Here is a 20,981-nt window from a genome sequence, read left to right as displayed (position 1 = left end):
GATGAACTTGCTCAAACATTTTCTAATAGGTTCAAGACATGCTCAGTGAGAATATGTATCTGCAACCGCTAGCTTTCCTAGCTTTTAAGTTGAAATTCTTTGAAAGTTCGAAAGAGAAAAAGCATTTGAAGGGTAATTCAGAATTCAAGGAAATGGAAAGACCAAGTCAAGTCTCGTCGTTTTGGTTGATTGAACAGCTAAGTGGTTGCTTCAAAAGATGACTTTCAAACTCCTCTTGATCATACTCAAAGGCAACTCCAATCAAGGGACAAGTGTTCAGAAAGAGGAACTCATGTTGAATAGGAATTTCCTCTGCCTCTGCATTACGGATTCATTATCCATGTCCCAGATAAGTCTTTCTCATAGTGTAGTACAGATTGATTTCCATATGGTTCAACTAACAAACTATTTTCCAATGTATGGCTTGCGTATGACAGTTTCTCCAACCATCAAAGGCATGTGATAAACCAACCGACGCACTGATAAGCAGCTGATTGGCGATATACATTGTCAGCCAATGATTGGGTGGCTGGTTAGCAGTAATGTTTGTGAACATTCATTTACCCGAGATTTAGTAAAAGTTGCCTCATGTGGGATGCAGCAAGCTCCTATAGAAATGGACTTAATGCATTTTGCAATTTTTCACCATCTAATTTGCACTTTTTATTAATAAGGGAAATATTCTCCAGAGTCGATAATCTGGTAATTGTTCGACATTTGCTAGATTTCTGATGAATTGCTTGGTCATAGCAATTGGGCTATGATTCAGAGAGCACACAGCTCAAGCGTGGTCATTGAAGCTGCTTCTTCTTATTTTTCTGCATTGGACTCAAATAGAGTCAACCCCATAAAAAAAAAAAAGAACTTGGCATTTCCGTTGTGCTATTTTCGTTGATGCTTTCTTAATTTTCCTTAATTTGGGTTAATGGGTTTTGCGGAGTTTGATTGGTATTGTTAGTTCTGGCTTCGTGTTTTGGGAATTTTGCTATTTCATGTTTGTTGACACAGTGATTTGATTCCTCTTTTCTTGAAGATTTTGTGTTGTGCGAAGACCCCATTAACGCTCTCTCAAACTCCCTCTGTTTCTCTGTTGCTTGCGGCATTCAGAGGCGATGGTGGCAAGGCCCAGTCGCCTGCACCCTGGCAGTGGCCGGAGTCGCCCTTGCCCTGACCTTCCCCATCCCCCCTCTCTCTCTCTCTCTCTCTCTCTCTCGAGGGTTTCCTTTAAATTTTTTTTATCCCACTACAGAAATTTGCTGAAGAAGAATGATGATGTGGCGTTGATGTGGATGGGCATGTCCGCATTGCATTTGAACTGTTTCACAGAAGGACTAACTCGAACAAACAAACATGTAGTTCAAAGACTTGATTGCTAAAAAAAAAACAAAAGTTGAGGGACGACAAATGCAAGTCAATAGAAGTTCAGGGACCTCCCATGCCATCATATCATACATGAAATCTGTGTTAATCAATCACCAATCCCATGATAAATTAGCTTTCTAGTTTGGCCAGAAAACTATAATCTAGCTCAGAAGCAAAATCTAGTGTAACTATAGCCAATGGCATTGAACCTCACTTTACATTAAAAGATCAGAAGTAAGTTTACAAAGGAAGTAGAATAAATACAACCCCGACAAGCGCATATATGTGCAATGTACATGGTTTTATTAGTTGTTAATCGAAACATTCCAGGGAGTGAAATTCCAACTCCACCTGCCATAGTGACCGTCCAAGATAGCCAGCTGCCCAAGAGCGAAGTAAATAATATGTGACCGACTCATTAGTTGAAACTAATACGAGTGCTGAGACATTCAAACAACTTTGATCGACTGAAAAAATAAATCCCAGACGACTAAATGATTAAGCTTGCAGTTTTTACTGTGAAAACGGGCCGACAAGTTGATGTCAAGTAAGCAAACACTTTGATAGAATATTATTTTCCAAAAATAATGAATAATGAAAGTAACTTGGAGGGCATCATTCCATTAATTTTAGAAAGAGAATCCTGCTTGACATGGAAGAAACCAAGCATATCAGATGAATACTCTAAACCAATTGCAGTAAAAGCCCCTCGCCTTATATTTGACTCAAGCAATTAAGAGGGAAAATCTAAATGATTTTTGGTTGTTCTTCTCTCTTAATTGAATGTAGAGTATTGAGAGTACAAGAGCTAAACATTAAAAGGAATTAGTTCTTCTCCAAGAAGAATCATGTCAAGAATTACAAGGACTTTCTCCTCTCATCTCACCATGAATTGCCTTACACATTAAGATCGTGATCATGCAGTTCATTAGTCCAAGATAGTTTTAATGATCAAGCTACCAATTCGGAGGTACCTCATCTACTTTGACAATTGTGATCCATTTTTTACGAAGAAATCTCTAGTCCAATCTAGAGAACTCTAGACGGACGTGAGTTGCAAGAAATGATAGCTATAAAGAGAAGTCCAAAACATTGCTATGGCGGTGGAACAAGTCAAATTTGTTGTGCTTGAAGTTGGTGAAACTCTTCTATAAATAGGGAGGGAGTCATTCATGTACTAGGCGTGGGAAGTAGAGCTCAGATGGCCTACATACCCTTGTACTCCTCCACCGACACCAACAACTTCTCCTCCAGCTATGTCACACCATTATGTTAAACTAGTGAAACAATATTTTCTATATCCCATTGCCTATAACCCTATATGCTTGAACTATCCTACCTAGTCCCTTGTCCATCCTCTCCCAAAAATATCCTACACGCATGTACACTTGCACGCATCAAAACACAAACTATCATTGATATCAAACACCATACTTCTGTGTAATTTCAAATTTTCCAACAAGATTCATCTGTAACAAAGTATGTCCAATAACTTGGATCGTGATAGAGCTCCAGGTATTCATCCACCATCACTCACTTTGTAACATAGAAAGTTTCTTTTGCCAGTTCTTGTTGCAAGATTATGAGTTTGAGCAACATTTTATTTAATGTTACTATGATCATTCATCCAAGTTAGTTTCCAAGATTTCAAAAATGTGTAAACGCTTTCTAATCGTATGGTGAACTGGTTACTGTTCATATTGCTATTTTAGCGTTCCACAATGTTTAGAGTACCCTATATCTTCATGCGGACATAGGTTGTAGTTTTCAAGCTTTTCATCCATGACAAAAATGCTAATTCTACATACTTCAACCACTTATTCACTGAACTTGAAGCATCAAATCAAAAACTATAAAACGAGTTTTACAGCATCAACTATATAATTCATCAGAATCATAGGAATCTAGGATGAAAGTTCTGTTTCTCATCCAGCGAGGTGAAATCATACCCTACTCTATGATGTCTAGCTAATAATACATTATGCCAGGAGTTCATCACACAAACCGAGAGAAATTCAGGAAAATCCAAGCCCTGAAATTATCAATTACGCAGTAGACTGACTCTACATCTAAAAAGAGCTAAAAAAGTCTATGAACCTTAAAAAGGAGGTGTACTCACACGTGGTTTCAGATGTCCCTTGCAGGTAAACGAACTTATATAAAGTATCAAAAAAATGCTTTGTGCTCCTCAATGTTCCCTGCATGTATATTGACTATTTGATTAGAAACAACAATTAGGAAAGAAAAGTAAAATAACCAAAAGATCATAATCAAGGGAGTAGAAGCAGATTGATAGCAAAGTTGCTTGGTTCTTTTAAGAGCGCTTGAGGGGCATTATTTCACGCCTTCCACCTTAGTTTATCTATCATATCCCACTTGATTGTACCTAGTTCCACTCAAATACACTAATTCCTAATCCAACCTTCCCTCTACAGCCACCGAATCCACCGTTGCATATCATCTCAGATATAAAAATTACCTTCAGATGTTGATATTTAACTCCCAACATTGTCAACTAGGATACCACTGTCGCATTTAACGGTGATTTAATTGCGATGTCAGCAGTTTTTTGAAGAAAGGACCAATATGAACAAAATAGTATATAGTTCAAGAATTCAAAACAAAAATAAATAAAAAAGCAAGTTCAAAGAGCTAATTGAACATTTTACAAAAGTTTAGGATCCATTCATGGCTTTAACTCTCTTCTCATAAAGTCACTTTTTGTTTGTTAGATAATTTGAATTTAACCTCTTTTAACTTCAACGCCAACTTTGTTATGACCATGCTATATTAGTTATGAAAATCCTCTGCTTTAGCTCAGTTTGCTCTGACCATTGCATTGGTTAATGCCATAAACTTTAGTCTTATTTCTGGTGCAGGTTCTTTTGTTCCGATTTTCCTCTAATTTCATCATATAGTGGATACAAGTTTTTGCCTAATAATTAATACTATTATGATGAAGCTTCATGTGATTTTTCTTTTAAAAAATCATGGCATTTCTTCATATGTTAATCATAATTAAGTTATCCTAAGACAAGAAAAAAAATTAAAAGAAAAAGTGCCACGTGTTAGGTGGAGAAAGTGTCATTGTCAACTTCTCATAAAGCACCACGCACCGCCACGCATTTAATTAATTTAACTAGATAAGATTAGACCGAGTAATTTTGCAATGTGAAAAATGTGGATAGTCATATGTAGAGTGAACAGGAAGAACTAAAAAAAAGTTGGCTGATTGTTTGGAAGGAGACAATGTAATAAAGAAATGGGTAGGGAAACAAAAAAATAGAAGAAAATAAGGGAAAGGACTTGTGAAATGGGAAATATTACCTAGTGTCACACCCACATAATTCGCCTCCTTGAAGATAGGCCAGGGTTGGATTTCTCACACAATCGCCAAAATTCGCAAACGTCACGAGACTCGCCTAGCATTGGGCACGCATGAACATCGCGATGACAAGTTTTTGTTACAGCAAGCAAACCATGCAGTGATTTACAGTGAAAGAGGTGCAATCTCCGCAACTTAAGCAGTTTTGATAGCTCAGGTAACCTTTCTATGGAACTCCATTTCCCGATTGATAATTTCTCCAGTGAGTTTGGTAAATCAGGCAAATCTTGCAGTGATTTACAGTGACTTACACACAAGTCCCGCAACTTATGTAGTTTTGATAGATCGGGTAACCTTTCTATAGAGCTCAAATTCTCAATTGATAATACCTCTAGTAACTTTGGTAAATCAGGCAAACCTTGCAGTGATTCACATTGATTTATGGACAAACTCCGCAACTTGTGTAGTTTTGATAGATCAGTTAACCTTTCTAAAGAGCTACATTCATCAATATATAATCTCTCCAGCGATACTATTTCTTCCAAATCTCGAATCTCAATTAGCTGTGAGCAAGAACGGATTTGTAGCTCTTCGAGCTTCCCTAACCGTGATAGACCTGATAGCCTCACCAGCAATTCACACTCCCACACCCTTAAACAATGGAGATTCTCTAGCTGTTCAAACTCGATCTCTCTCAATCCCCATTTAGAGAGTACTAACTCGGGCAAATATCTCAATTCGGAGAGGAGTAACTGTTTTATCGGTGACTTGACACCTTCTAATATCAAATAACGAAGACCTAAAGGAAGACTTTGGACAGATTGAGGATCATCACAAGATATGGAAAGTCTCGAAAGCTGAGGAGGCCAGGTGAGAGATCGAGGATCATCATCATGTATGTAAAGTTGCGAAAGCTTAGGAGGCCATGTGATATCTGTATTTCTACAACCGGGGTATGTCAACATTTCAAGATTCTCCAACATCTCTATGGCCTTCGGCAATTCTCGTAACTTACTCCCGTACATATCTAAGTGTTGCAGCTTTTTAAGATATCCAATAGAAGCAGGCAGTTCTGTAATCTTCGTAGCCTTCAAGTCTAAGCGGAGCAATGATTCTAGTTCTCCGATGGAGTTTGGTAGCTCCCTTATTTGAGTGCTTCTCAAGTTCATTACCTCCAACCTTTTGAGATCTCCAATAGAATTAGGTAACTCCCTTATCTTACTGAAAACCATAAATAAGCGCCGCAGTCTTTTAAGATATCCGATAGAAGCAGGCAATGTTATAATCTTAGTATACTGCAAGTCAAACTCGAGCAATGATTCTAGTTCTCCAATGGTGTTTGGTAGCTCCCTTATTCGAGTGTATCCCAGGTTCATTTTCTCCAACCTTTTGAGATATGCAATAGAATCGGGTAACTCTCTGATTCTTGTGTTGAACAAATTCAAGTCGAGCAATGATCTCAATTTCCCAATGGAGTCTGGAAGCTTTCTAAGCCGATAACAATGCACTAAAGACAAGCACTTCAAGCCCGCTATCTCTCCAATAGATGGATGAAGCTCTTGCATACACTGCCCCTCTAGCTTTAGACTTGACAGGTACTTTAGACGGCATATTGCAGAAGGCAGCACTACGCACATGTCAAAATGGGGGCTCCCAGACAACTTTGACGACTGACCTCTGGCTGCAATTACTTCCAAGCGCTTGAGGCGCTCTAGCTTACTGATAGAGCTACCAATTTGTGGTGACGCTGGACAATGTTCAGCAAAAACCAATATCCTCAAATTCAAGCACGTTGAGAAGTCGGGAGCTATCGAGAGATGACATCTCATGAGATGTATAACTTTCAAGTCACAATTTGCCTGCGAAACAAATTAGAATTAAAAAAGTACGGTAACGGAATTGGCAACAAATGTACATATGTGATATGAGAACATACCAAGCATGGACCCCATCCATTCCAATTCTCGGGAATTTCGCTGTCCGAAAGCTTGAGCACAACTAAGTTCAGTAAACATAGATTGACCGCCTGCAAGTCTGAAGGGCAACGACGCCAGGAGAGCCATTTTAAACTCGAGAGAAGATTCTTAAAGTCTCCTGCCAAGTTACCCCCCTCTAGTTCCAACAACCTTAAGCTAGGTAGCCATGAAAACTCTTCATTTGTAAAGTCATGCTCTTTTGGAAGTCCAGTTAGTTTGAGTGCTGTGATGTTCTCTGTTCCCTATCAACATGAACAGGTATGAGTAAACTTTCTACTGTGAAGAAAAAGAGCACATTTCGTGAGTAATACTGCATAGACTTTTTCTATAAGTAAACCATTCCATTTGCTTCTACTTTCAGATTGTAAATATAAGCTATTAATATCGTTTGCTAGATATAAACTATGATATTACCTTCATTTCACTCAAAATTAACAAATTTAGTTTTTTGCGATGTGCAACACAAGCAAAAGAACACATCCAAGAATATACAATAAACTTCGAGCTGATGTTCCCTTGAAAGTTTACCATTCTAGTCTGCAGTACTTCCAATGAAACCTCGGGACACCATAGTCGACTATGTTTCCTAGGAACTTTGTCTTCCTGTCGAACAATATCTCTTCCAAGGTCTCTGAGCAGGTCATGCATTAACAATCTATCATCATTATCAACCTTTATCATAGACTTACGAGTAAGGACAATGATGTTACTTCTTGGGTAAAATTCCAACGCTTTCCACATATAATGTGGATAGATTGTGTTTTCACCTATAAAGTAACATGCAATATCAAGAAAAATATCTCTCTGTGCATTGTCTAGCATCTCAAAGCTAATCTTTAATTTGTCAAGGACTTTTTGATCTGGAACCGCATTTAATTTCTTCAACGTGTCTTTCCAAAGTCGTTTACTTTGGCGATAGAGAGAGGAACCGATAACCTCGAGAGCCAAAGGAAGTCCACTAGCTTTGAGAGCAATCTCACGAGAAATATCATCGTAGTCACGTGGAGGGGAGTCCATTCTGAAAGCATGCTTACAAAAAAGCTGAAGAGCATGCCTATGACGCAATTCTCTCATTTGATAGATTATAAACTCTTCAAAATGCGTTTGGACATTATTTTCTTGGATCTCCTCTCCAATTTGCAAAAAGTTGGTGTCCCTTGTTGTAATGATAATTCTGCTTCCTATACCAAACCAATCTGGCTTTTCTGCAAGATTTGAGAGTTGCTCCCTTTCATCTAGGTCATCGAGAACAATAAGGACTTTCTTGCGGCGGAATCTCATGTTAATTTGGTAAATCCCTGCATCAGAGTCATAAAACTCCGGTGGATTGGAGTTGAGAATTTCTGACAATAATTGTTTTTGCAATTGAACTACTTTGCTGCCCTTTGAAGCTTCTCGAACATTTGAAAGAAAGCTACACCCATGAAATTGACTATGAATTTGGTTAAAGACGATCTTGGCAAGAGTCGTCTTACCGATGCCCCCCATTCCGTGGATTACTAGATAACGTACATCAGGAGAACCTTCATCTATTAGGCGCATGACATCTTCAACACAACACTGAATTCCGACTAACTGATCCGGCAGCTTTTTGTCTCTTTTATTCAGCTTGATCGAAACTTCAGCAACGATTAATTTAATGAGTTCGCCATGACTGTCATATTAGATAAAAGGGTCTTGTAAGAAACATCCAAATAAAATATTAAATATCGACCTCTGGAATATTATGAATTAAACATAAACACCTATAGAGGAGCGGTGGGTGAGGAAGCGGGGTTGACGACCCCCCTCCCAAAAAATTTTGTATATATACTCTGGGAATATATAGGAAAAAAATCAACTATAAGTGAATTGCCCCTGTCCTTCACCAAAAAGTATATTAATTTATATTATATACAAAGTAATCCCACGTATACTTTCAATCCATACTCCTTTTTTCAGAAAAAAAAAAATCAACCAAAATCCAGTCAATTTACTTAAAACGAATTGCAATTGTGTATCTTATACTATGGTCAAAGATGTAAATTGTTAAGATAAGAATGAAATATTAAACTTTGTAAAAGAAGCTCCCTCATTCTTAAATTGTAAAAATCGAATCCTTTGGATTTTCTTCCTTTAGATATATGCAAAGGGATTGTTTATTCATTTTTTATTGCTCGTATATTGTGGGTGCCCGGTTTACTACTTCTGCATGGAGTAAAATAGTAACAGTTAGAACAATTGTTTTATAAAATCTAACCTACATAACATTGATTTAGAAGTTAAGAAAAGGTATTTTTATTCAATGTAAAAGATGCAAATTGAATAATGAATTCAGATTGGATTTGTTGTGTCGTAATAGAGAATTCATCTAGTTTTGAAAGGAATTGATTTAATTGAGTGGAAAATTCATCTATTTTTTAAAGGAATCGATTTAGTTGAGTGGATGTGTAATGAATAGTTATAAAATATGTGGGAATTGAGTGACAATTTGATGAAAAAGAGAACCATGGCTAATTTTAACTTGTAATGCAAGGGTGATAATATTCCTTATTATTTATAGTTATATCAATTAAATATCTAATCAAAGGAAAAAAAATAAAAGCTCAAACCTTACCCAGTATTTTTGAGATCCCATCCACTCATACCAGCGACCTTCTCCAGAGCCTCCTTCCATCGCTGCACGACCTCACAGCCGTACTTCTCCTTGTGCTTCTGCAGAGCATCCTGGTACACCTCAGTTTTAAGCTTGACATCTCTGGGTTCCAAGTCGAAGAAGACCGGCAGAATCATTGCTTTGCGATACACCATGTATGCAAGCTCGCGAAGACACCACGCACTGACAGCATAGTTTCTAGAGAAGATGGGAATACAGATTGAGGAGCTCTCGATCGCACGTTTCAGTTCGCCTCCGATCTCTTCGCCTTTTCTAATCTCTTCGTCATCTCTAAAAACACAAATGCCAGCTCCATCCATGGCATGATAGAGGCAGTCAGCAAAATTCCGGCGAGTGTCGAGCCCTCTAAAACTCAAGAACACCTCGTATTCAGCCCCCAGCGACGACTCGACATCGCCTCTACTAGTGGACGCCGCTGGTCCATCCGAATATTTTCTCTTTGCCATCTTTGGGAGCTAGAGTGTAGTGATCGACTTGAATAATGAGGAGAGAGATGTAAGAGAGTAGTGTCTAATGCATGCAATTTTGGAGTATTTATGGACGAGCCAAAGAATCGTGGGAAGGGCTGACGAAATTTCCTGCAATAAAATATTATTTTATAAACCATTCTGATCAATTGATTCCACCTCACGTTCTAATTTACTAAACTAAAAATTTTCCCCCAGGTCACAACAGGACAAGTTCAAATCTGATTTCGTAAACTCGTCTCATTTATTAGCACCGTGAACAATAACTATACGACTGAACTGTTGTTTTAAAGGCAATTTGTAATGGATTCTCCAATCAATTTCGTTTTTTGTTACACACCACAATTTCTTTCAAGTGATTTTCAACACAATCAAACATAAGAAAATGACTCATCTTTCATGAAAACAATTCCACTAATTTCCATCAAACAAACAAACCCAAAAATATATCAATTGATTTCATGTCAAGTTCTAATTAACAATACTGACCCATCGGCCTTTGCAACTTCACGTACAAGATCATTTCAAAGGTGTAGGCTAACCGGTTAAGAACGTGGCTGCCTCAATTGATTGAAGTGGAACAGAGTGCCTTTGTTAGTGGAAGCCAAATTCAGGATAATATCTTGATAGTTCAAGAGGTACTGAATCAACTACGAATCAGGAAAAGGAAGAAAAAATTCCAAGCAGTGCTGAAATTAGATATGCAAAAAGCCTACGACAGGATTGAGCAGGACTTCCTGGAAGCTTGTATGCTGAAAATGGGTTTATGTAGAAATTGGGTCTCGTGGATCATGCAATGTGTGACTACAATATTTTTTAGTGTGAAGTTCAATGTGGAGCCTTTGCCTTATTTCAACCTGACACGTGGAATCCGACAAGGTGACCCTCTCTCACCTTATCTTTTTATACTTGTGGCTAATGTCCTCTCCTTACTATAAAAAGCAGTTGAAGATGGTAGAGTAAAAGGAATAAAGCTAAATTGACATTGCCCAAGTCTCTCCCACTTGTTGTTTGGGGACGATTCTATCTTTCTCCCAAAAGGAAAAGTTATAGAATGCCAAAACCAGGCTAACATTCTCAATCAATACTGTTTTGCCACGGGCAAGGCAATCAATTTAAACAAGTCAAGTGTTTTCTTTAGCTCGGGCTGCCCCCAGAATCTTTGCAGGGATATGGCATAGGAATTGAGAGTCCCAGAAATAGACAAAACAGGGAAATACTTGGGCATCCCTTCGGATTAGGGCGTATCAATGAAACAAATGTTCGCTTGGATACTGGCCAGGGTAATTATGAAACTTGAAGGGTGGAAGGAAAAGATGATGTCAAAGGCTAGAATGGAGATCCTATTGAAAACGGTTGTCACCAAGTGCTCCCGCAATATACCATGCCAATCTTCAAGATACCGCTTTCCCTTTGTAAAGCCATTGAACAAAAGATTGCCTCATTCTGGTGGAAAAACAATGATTCCAAGGCTGGTATACACTGGAAGTGCTAGGAGGTAATGAAAAAGAGGAAGGACCGTTGAGGTATGGGTTTTCGTGACCTAATTGCATTTAATAGGGCAATGCTGAGCAAATGCTGACCTAATTACCTTTGACGCTTTGGTGCCAAATACTGAAAGGGCTCTACTTCCCCAACACTGATTTTTGACATGTGAGGAAAGGACAAAGATTGTCCTGGGGGTGGCACAACTTGCTGATTGGAAGAGATGCATTAGCTGGCTCAGTTCAATGGTCAGTAAGGAATGGGAAATCGATTAGAATTCGTGAAGACAAGTGGACAAGATTGGGCACAATTGCAAGTCCATCAAACCAAGATGATCCCCAATTAGTGTCTGAACTAATTGATAGAGACCAGGCGAAATGGAATGAACAAAGCCTTAATAGCTTGTTTGAAGACAGTATTGTGAAGGAAATCTTGGCCATCCCCATCCCATCTATGGAAGAGAAAGATAGACTAGTATGGACAGCAGCCAAATCAGGGAATTACTCAGTTAAAAGCGGGTACAATCATCTCAGAAAAGAAGCAGGCAGCCCAACCAATCAACAAGCCTCATCCTCGCCCCAAATACCACGAGCCCTATGGTCTAAAGTGTGGAACATGAACACCCTACCCAAAATCAAACTATTCCTCTGGCAAGTTTGCCAAAATGCCTTGCTTACAAAGGAAAACTTGTTCAAGCGAAGAAACTTACCTGACCCACTATGCCCAGTGTGTAAGACGCCCCCCCAAACGCCAGAACACGTCTTTCTCCTTTGTCCCTGGACAACCAAAGTTTGGTCAGACCACAATTTACAAATCCGAATTGAAGATCAAGGCCTCACAAGCGTAGATCAGCTACAAGAGTGGATTACCAGCCTTGCCGTCTCTCCAGCTCGTTTCCGAAGTACTCTGGTTCCAGTGGAAGGTGAGAAAAAGTGCGATTTTTAGAGGCAAATCACCAGACCCGCAAGCGACAGATAATGAAGCGATAGCCTTGCACGAAGATATCAAAACTTGCCGCGCGAATCGAAAGAAAAATACAAGAACGAGAAGGGATCTCACCGGCGATCTGGACGCCGCCGGAGAAAGGAGCTCTTAAGCTTAATGTGGACGCGGCCTTCGTTGCTGGCTCTATGTCTTGTGCAGTCGCCGGTGTGTGCTGAGACACCTCAGGGAAGCTCACGGGACGATTCGCTTGTCTGATTCGAGCTCAATCGCCTCTTCACGCGGAAGCCCTCGCACTGCTTGAAGGCCAGTAGTGCTTTATTGCTTGAAGGCCAGCGCTTTATGAAAGAATAGAGGAGAGAACACGGGGAGATAAGTCTTCGTGGAAGTGGAGCCTGACAATTCAGTCAGTCACGTGTGAAGACCAACATGTTGAAGTAGTTAGGTAAAGATTGTCGGAGCCCTGCTTTCTTGTATGCCTTTTTTAATGTTTATCCCACTGCTTTACAATCCAAAATAAAGCAGCGAAATGGGTGGCGCGCATGAAATCCATTAATTCTGCTCCAGAATGCATTCCGGAACAAAAATGCGTTTGTTAAAAAATTTTCGAAATGCATTCTGGAGCAATTTTTACATTATAAAATAAAAATGCGTTTGTTAAAAATACTTGATTCCAGAATGAGTTTTGGGCAAGAAAAAGAGAAGCTACTTTTTGTAGCTTCTTGATTCCAGAATACATTTTCCCTATTTTCTCTCTTTTTCGTTGCCTTTACAACATATTTTGAAATCTCACTAATTTTTTTTTCAGAAAATGCATAAAAATTGAAAAATTCCAGAAAAATTCATAAAAATTTCTAGAAAATAAAAAAAAAGTCAAATTTCGGGAAAATAGGAAATTTGGTGAATTTTTTTCAAAAAATATGAAAAAAATCAAAAATTTCAAAACTTCACATAATGGCTTAGAATACCTTTGGGCACCCACTTTGAGTGAAATTTAATTTTTTTGAGGTGCCCAAAATAATCAAAAAATCGAAAATTTCAAAACTTCACAAAATGGTAGAATACCTTTGGGCATCCACTTTGAGTGAAATTTAATTTTTTTGAGGTGCCCAAAAAAATCAAAAAATCAAAAATTTCAAAACTTCACAAAATGGCTTAGAATACCTTTGGGCACCCATTTTGAGTGAAATTTAAATTTTTGAGGTGCCAAAAAAAATCAAAAAATAAAAAATTTCAAAACTTCACAAAATGGCTTAGAATATGTTTGGGCACCAACTTTGAGTGAAATTTAATTTTTTTGAGGTGCCCAAAAAAATCAATAAATCAAAATAGATTTCTGTTCCAGAAATCAATTTCTGGAACAGAATTAGTCATGTTTTATCAAACAGATTTCTCCTCCAGAAATCAATTTCTAGCAAGAATTCCGGAAATCAATTTCTGGCAAGAATTTGATTTCTGGAGCAGAATGGTTACCATTCGCGCCCTAAAGCTCAATTTCACGGCACTCTTCCTCAGTGCTGGCTTTCCAGCCCCCTAAACTCCTTTTGGATGTTGTCTGCTGAAGCTCATTTGGGTCCTTCACTTTATCTACTTAAATGAAATGGAAGCATGCATTTCTGACAAAAAGGAAAACTGATTCCACTTCACTGCTAATTTAATAAACTAAATAACTTTTCCACGCTCTAGATAAATTCAAACCGACGCATTTGATTGGGTATAGCAAGACTGGTATTCGAGTGGGTTCATTAAACAATAGTATATATTAACAAGTATCGGAGGAGTCTAATATATGCACGCACCGAAAGTAGAGTCACCCGCATGCTTTGCCCTCGTCGTCCCCATTTCATTAAAACTATAGTCTTAGAATAAATTCAGAAGCTCTCGTAATTTGGTCAGTGCCCTACATATATTCCCCCACGTCACAATAGGACAAAGGCTATTTGATTCCTATAGCGAACAATGCACCGACGCTCAGCTACCCACGCACAAGACCCCAAACTAAGAAAACAAACAAACAAATGCTCGGGACATCAACTATTCTAATTGATACCCACCAAAAAGAAAGTATGTAACATCAATGGATTTCACTTCACGTTTTAAGTCGTGAGAAGTCTCTTTCATCACGTTGCGTAATTTCCTGGAAAGGCTCGAGAAATTTCCCATAATGAAAATTTATCTTTCATTCCATAAAGAAAAATATATAATTTGAATTGATTTCACTTCACATTCTTTTATTGATAAACAAGAACATCATCGACAAGAGACGAAAGAAGTCATAATCCTTTTATTCAATGTTGTTTGGGCTAGATTCGTGGAAAATAAGGCTACTAGACTACCAGGTCCCATCTTCCTATTTCCTTGAGAGAGAATTTTTGGAAATGGTGGGGACATCATGTATAAACAATAAATCATATTGGGATATGAAAAGTATCAATCCACGAAAAAAACAAACATGCAACATAAGTAGCCAATTAAGTTCAAGGGACGGCACTTCCATTCACATTTTGTTCTATTCGAGGGCTCCCATCTGTCCATAACAAATTGTCCGAGGTGTACGTGATCTTTTCAAATTTAAGATAATGAAAGCATTTCATTGATGTGATCCATTCTATTTAATCAAGAGAAATATGTCAAATATTGGTTATTAGAATAAAAATTCAAGGAAAAATAATAAGTTCTTTTTTTTTCAAGATAACGATTTTTTAATATAAAATTATATCGTTGGACAAAGAGTTCAGACCGAACATTCCTTGACCAGTGTGAGATTCTTATAGTAATGCTCAGAGAAAAAATAAATAGCAACGATCCTCTCATGCTAAGTAATAGTATACTTAGAAGGCGTCACTAGTGCGGAAATCTAGAACGATAGAAAATGTGCAAAATGGAGCTAGACTATAGCAAAACTTTCACGAATGTGAGAATTCATTGATCAATGGAAGAGGCCGAGCTTCGCCCTTGAAATTAGAACTACTATCCTTATATCATACAACAACCTTTAAAGTTGGGAGCGCTATCCTTACTGAAACCGTCAAAAACAAAGACATCAATAAGTCAGCGCAGAGTTGTTTTGAACGTTCATAGCCCCCCAAACGACGACGAGAAGAAACCACTTCTTAAAACATTAATATCTCCTCCAATTCATTCACTTTAATTTTTAATGCCTCCTCCGGCTACTTCTAGAAAGAAGCCGTATTCCTTCGTAAAATAAATAATTGATTAAAAAAAAGGGGGACGAAATTCGAGAGCAGAGAAGTCGTCAAGAGCACGTCTTTTTTCTCCCCCAATCTGTTCACACTTTCAACGTCTCGAAATTATATCATTGTCTGCATGACCCCACGCAGAACGCGATGTGCGAACGAAACCGAAAAAAAAGATGTCCGTCCTTGTCCGAGGTAAAGATCAAGATTTTTACATTCCTTGTCCCACTTGTTTCGTCTAAGAAATCGAACACAAATCCGCATAATCTTAATTACACTAATTAAATAGGAATAAGTGCATCAAAAGTCTTAAGATTTGTCATGAAAGTAAAATCGAGCCCTAAAACTTTCGAAAAAGTGCCATCAAGTCCTAAAACTTGTCGCAAGAGTACAATCGAGTCTACGAGTTTCGAAATTTGTCAAATTGATCTAATCGAGTCCTTCCGTTTATTGCACTTTTTTAAAAATTTTGAACTCGATTGAACTTTCGTGACAAATTTCCGTTGATTGTCCAATTTGACATATTGCATTCCTAACCCATGAGCAAGAGATTCTCAAGAAATATGCAATCTGCGCAAACTCATACCAAAATGTATAAACAACAAGCTTGATCTAATTATAATCAAGTACTCTCGTAATAGCATGACCAGAATTAAGAGATACTAAGTGCATCTTTTGAGCAACTATCATGTTGGCATGGAAGAAAATGTATAATGTGTCATCATGCTGAAACATACTACGGACAACAAAAATTTGAACTTCCAAAAAGTTCACAAGTATATTTTCTTCTCTAATATGGATAAGCGTCAACTCAACAAGTGGAAGATCATCTTAATGATCGGTAACCTACTGTCAGATTAATTCAAGAAGAGAAGACCACGATCGAAAGAGAGCTGAAGATCACCAGAGTTCGACAGAAATATCCTCTCAAGCATAAACATGCGTCACTTTTCTCAGGAATGTAATGGGCTCGGAATCCTCAGGCGCCAGTTGGTCAAATGCGACATAGCTATGCTTTTCATCGTACACATGGCACATCGTCATGATCGTCTTCATGAGTCGCCAATTCCATGTGGCTTCATTTAAGTACCGTAAATGACATGTAAATCAAAAGGAGCAAACTAGCAAATAGGCATTTTTCAACAACAGCGAGACGACTGGTCACCAGGCAAATATGCAATACCCAGGCTCTATTGAGGAATTTCTCAGGCCTCACTTTGGCCTACTGCAGAAGGAAAACTAACAAAATTGCGGACCGGGTTGCCAAGGCCCAACGGACAAATTGCCTACCTTGTAATTGAGTCATTTAAGTGAAGGGAAACTAACAAAATCCCCTGCTTGCCCCGTTTGATTTATTATGCTCTGAAGTTTTAGTTTTGTATTCACTAAGCTCCTTTAAGTGAATGGTATCAATTTCTATTCGATCAAAAAATAAATAAAAAGGAATCAATCTCCGTCGTGATGCATCGTAGTCAGGTGCTTGCTGGGACATACCCATTTTTTAGATCAAGGGATGACGCTTCCATTCACCTTTTTTTCTATTCAATTAGTGAGAACTCCATCTATCCAAATGAAATTGTCTGTGGTGTGCCTGCATGTGTGATTCCACAAAGATCCGATGCGTGCAATGATCTTTTCTAATTTAAGATAAAGAAAGCATTTCATTCATGCATTATTATTTTCTATTTACTTAAGTACGTATGTTATATATAGGTTAGATTTTGAATAAAAATTCAATGGAAAACTATCAAATAATTTTTTTTCAAGATAAAACTTTCTAATATAAAGATTCCTCGTTGGACAAAGAGTTCAAAACAAAGATTTTGTGATGGGCGTGAGACTTTTATGGTAACGTCCAAAGGGGTAGCTAATAGAAAAAAAATTTTTACCTCTCTTTTCAAAGTATTTTGTTTCGCGCTGATAACAATCCATTTGCCTCAAAATAGAAATTACACGCTATTGACTTGCATAAGATCATTTGTAAAATTATCCAAATATACCCTAATTGAATGATATGTTAATAATCAACCAAAAAATGATATGTTAATTTATTATGTAATTGATAACTCAATAGTTTTATTATAATGCGTCAAGTAAATAATAAATGCTCTCAGTATACAATATATGCATTTTAGAAGCCATAAGCGTTTTGGCTGTTTGTTGATTTGGGTCTTCAACATTCAATTTAGTCAATTAACTCCTAAACCTTTTTGGAAAATGTGCAATCTAGTCATAATCTCCCAGCTGATGCATTTACTCATTGCAAAAGCACATCCTTTTAATTATTGACAAAATGGCACCTTATTTCGACAATTATCAAGGAATAAAATGGAAATGTTTCATTAAAAAATGAGTGGGAAACTTGATTATGAAATGTTAATGAAAAGTAGACTAAATTTTTTTTCGTAATTTTATGCGACTCAGAGAAAAAATTTAAGTTATATACCTGGGTTTTTCCTATCTATATATGTAAACTGCAAGCTTTAGTTCTCTCTTGGTTTCCATAATCGAGCTCTCTACTCAATGGTCGATAGATACATGTGCTTTAGTTCTGATTGTGGTTCAAGTGATGCTTCATTCAATTATATGCTCAAAGAGTATAACTTCCGGTTACTGAAGGTCACCGGCAATGATAGTAGTAGGAAAAATTACAAATTCGGTCCAAAATCTATTGTATAGATATCAATTAGATTATAAACTTTTCAATTTTGCCACTTTAGTCTAAATCTTTAAGCGAAATTCCATTGTAATCCTTCTGGAAAATTACCTAACTAGAGTTAGTATTGGGATTTCACTTTCACATTTCTATAACATAAATTTATAAAAAAAAATCCTAACTGCATAGCTGTCAGCTATCGGTCGCCACTAATACTGCCGTTGATCGTCAGTCGCTCATCGTTGCCCTTGCTTTCCGCCGACGGTCGCTGATGATTACTGCTTATCATATCAACACCAAGTTGCTCGGTAGCCATGACAATTGCCAATCATCAGTCTCTATCGTCAATAAGAAGTATTCTATGAGAACACCGGAATATTTTATCATCCAAACAAAGAATCTTATTCCAAGGAATAATGATGTTACTTGGAATGGAAATTTGAGGATTCCTTCTTTGTGAAAACTAAATGAGACTCACGCGAATATAGAGCCACATTAATGAGAGAGTTGCGCAAGATTTGGAAGTTTTATCCCCAAAAAAGCCCCAAATTTGATCCGCGGAATAAATTCGGCTCCAATTTTCAAGTGCCTCATAAAAACACTTAAATTTCGCCCGAGGGATAGCCATTGTTAATCGAGTCATTAGACAAATAGACATTGCTTAGAAGGCATCTGATTTGTCAAACATAGGACGAAGTGGCCAACAATGATTGCCACGTCAGCTTACATCGCAAAATCTCCACACACAAAAAGAAAAAAGAAAAACAACGCCGTCCCCTCTTCTAAAGAAAATGACATCGTCAACTTAGGGCTTCGGAATCATATTGTGAGAGAGACAGGGAGAGGCGAGGGGGAGGGAGGCTTGATTAAGGTTAATCGAGCCTCCCTCCCCCTCGCCTTTTTTAACAATGCGTGATTTCTTCAAATAGTGGAATGATTGAACGATGTTGACTGGACTAGCTACATTACTCTGTTTTAGCTCAAGCTAAGTCCCAAATTGAAATCGCAATCGGCTCTGTAGCACAACATCGTTTTTTGTTTTAAATGAGGGGCACGATGCCATTTAAGTTAACCCAAGTCTCAGCTCCATTAGTGAGTTGGCCGTCGCTGTTGCCCATGTCATCCTCCTTTTTACAGTTCAGATGCCATGTAAGCAAAGTCTAACGACGAGTCTAAGTGTGGCCAAATTTATCTTTAGGATGTAAGTAGGGGTATTTTTGGACAACACTTGGAAGTTGGGGAAATTTGTTCTACGGGTGAAAGTTGGGGCTTTTTTGGAGTAAAGGACAAAAAAGAAGTATTATTCAATAATTATAAGATTTGCTGAGCTCTATCGGTTTTTTTTATGCGATAAAAGCACAATTATTCCCCGAAATTTTGTAAAATTGTTTAATGAGGTCCTTAATAAAAAAAAATTGACCACCTTGAGTCCTTGAACTATATAATTTTTTTTTTGTTCGTGTTAGTCCTTCCATCAAGTACATGGATTGAAATTCTGATGTGACAAACCACATCAGTAACATATGGATAATAATTAGATTTACTTATTGATGTGGAATAAAAATAACGAAGAAAATTAAAAATCTAAAATCATAAACACTGGAGAGGAAGGGATGGGCGGTGGCACCGCCCCCGGCACCGACGAGTGGCTTGCCACCAATCAAAGGTGGCCACGTGGAGATCAGAGTACCCAATGAGTCTATAGGCTAGGCTTTATACTAATTAATCAATTAGATCAGATTTTTGCTCTCTTTCTTTTACTCTTGTTTTCTAAATTAATTAATTAATTAGATCCTTTAGCTCTCGCACTATTTCGCAACAACGACAAAGGTCATGAACTCATGATAAATGTTCATTGCAAACGTTTTCATTCCTAGTGAATATAGCTTCAAATAAACTCGTACTCGATAAATTATAGTTATCATTAGTAATGCTACACTATTATTAAAACAAATGAGGAAAAGGGAAACTTATATTTAGCAAGGACGAGTTAGTTTTATAAGAAAACAACTTGTGTTGACTTAGAGCAACTTGTATATGTAAAAAAAAAGTATTATCTATCGAAAACAACTTATAATTACCATGAACTTCAGTATTTGTCAAGAATGACTAGAAATTTACGAAGAGTTATACTTACCGCAATAGCTAGTGTTAAATTTATTTATTAGTGATAAAGCTCGTTAACTCATTTTAGACCTCATTTATTAAGAGAAAATTTTTCTTATCAAGTAAGCTTAATTTAAATATTTTACTCAATAAATCAGTTATCGGTAGTAGACTTAAAAATAGGCCCGGCGCCACACGGGCCTACCCAGATACGGCCTGAGCCATAAGGGCCAGTCGAAAGCATCTTTGTGGGCTTGAGCAAGGGCCTATATTTATAGTTTATACGGCCTGAGCCATAAGTTCAATTTTATTCTTCTAATTTGAATAGGCAAATAGGATGTCATCGTGGCATTTAACGGTGGCTTAGCGTAGCGGAGAGAGAGTCTTGCTACGGAAAAACAAGGGCTTTCGACCAAAAATAAAATAAAACAACGTAAGGGCGAGCAACACAGATTGACTGAAGTGAGTACCACCCGGACCGGATCGAACCAGCCGGTTCTAGGTGATTCTCCCGGGCGTCAGTCCTATTCCCGATTCCATAAAATTGGAACCAATGATTTTCAATCCGTTCCTTGTTTCCAGGAGGAATTGGACCGACCGGACCACCCAGACTGGACGGATGATTTTTTATTTTTTTATTTCTCGTGAAAATTTCTTTCCTTTCCCTTCTCATGTGTCCCGTTTGGAGCTACTTTGTTGTTTATCTTTGTCCTCTGCGTTCAGTAATCCGCTCATAAAATTAACCATCGTGAATAATCTATAAGCACTATAAACTCTCAAAGGGAGTACAACACCGACCAACTAGTATC

At 37.8% G+C, this 20,981-nt stretch overlaps 1 protein-coding gene across 7 annotated transcripts in view; it reads right to left on the bottom strand.

The window, feature by feature from the left end:
* Positions 1-1,748: 1,748 nt before the first annotated feature.
* LOC115679425 (disease resistance protein L6-like) overlaps positions 1,749-20,981 on the bottom strand; it is a 56,768-nt gene continuing 37,535 nt past the window's right edge. For 4 of the 7 annotated variants that reach the window (XM_056310875.1, XM_056310878.1, XM_056310877.1 and 1 more), the window contains 5 exons: positions 9,260-9,897; positions 7,192-8,317; positions 6,624-6,905; positions 4,690-6,546; positions 1,749-3,560 (listed from right to left, as the gene is read on the bottom strand). In XM_056310875.1, the coding sequence (XP_056166850.1) occupies positions 4,696-6,546; positions 6,624-6,905; positions 7,192-8,317; positions 9,260-9,765 (3,765 nt within the window). In that variant the 5' untranslated portion in view covers positions 9,766-9,897 and the 3' untranslated portion in view covers positions 1,749-3,560; positions 4,690-4,695. Of the gene's footprint in view, positions 3,561-4,689; positions 6,547-6,623; positions 6,906-7,191; positions 8,318-9,259; positions 9,898-11,980; positions 12,048-12,140; positions 12,519-20,981 lie in introns of those variants that run through there. The other 3 variants (XM_056310879.1, XM_056310876.1, XM_056310881.1) reach the window with 3 other exon arrangements.

This window comes from Syzygium oleosum, unplaced genomic scaffold, assembly GCF_021117445.2.
Source record: "Syzygium oleosum isolate NSW1041296 unplaced genomic scaffold, Sole_v2.1 Sole_v2.04, whole genome shotgun sequence".
Taxonomy (NCBI): domain Eukaryota; kingdom Viridiplantae; phylum Streptophyta; class Magnoliopsida; order Myrtales; family Myrtaceae; genus Syzygium; species Syzygium oleosum.
The sequence above is the reverse complement of the archived record's forward strand: the minus strand, read 5'-3'. Positions and strand labels throughout refer to the sequence as shown.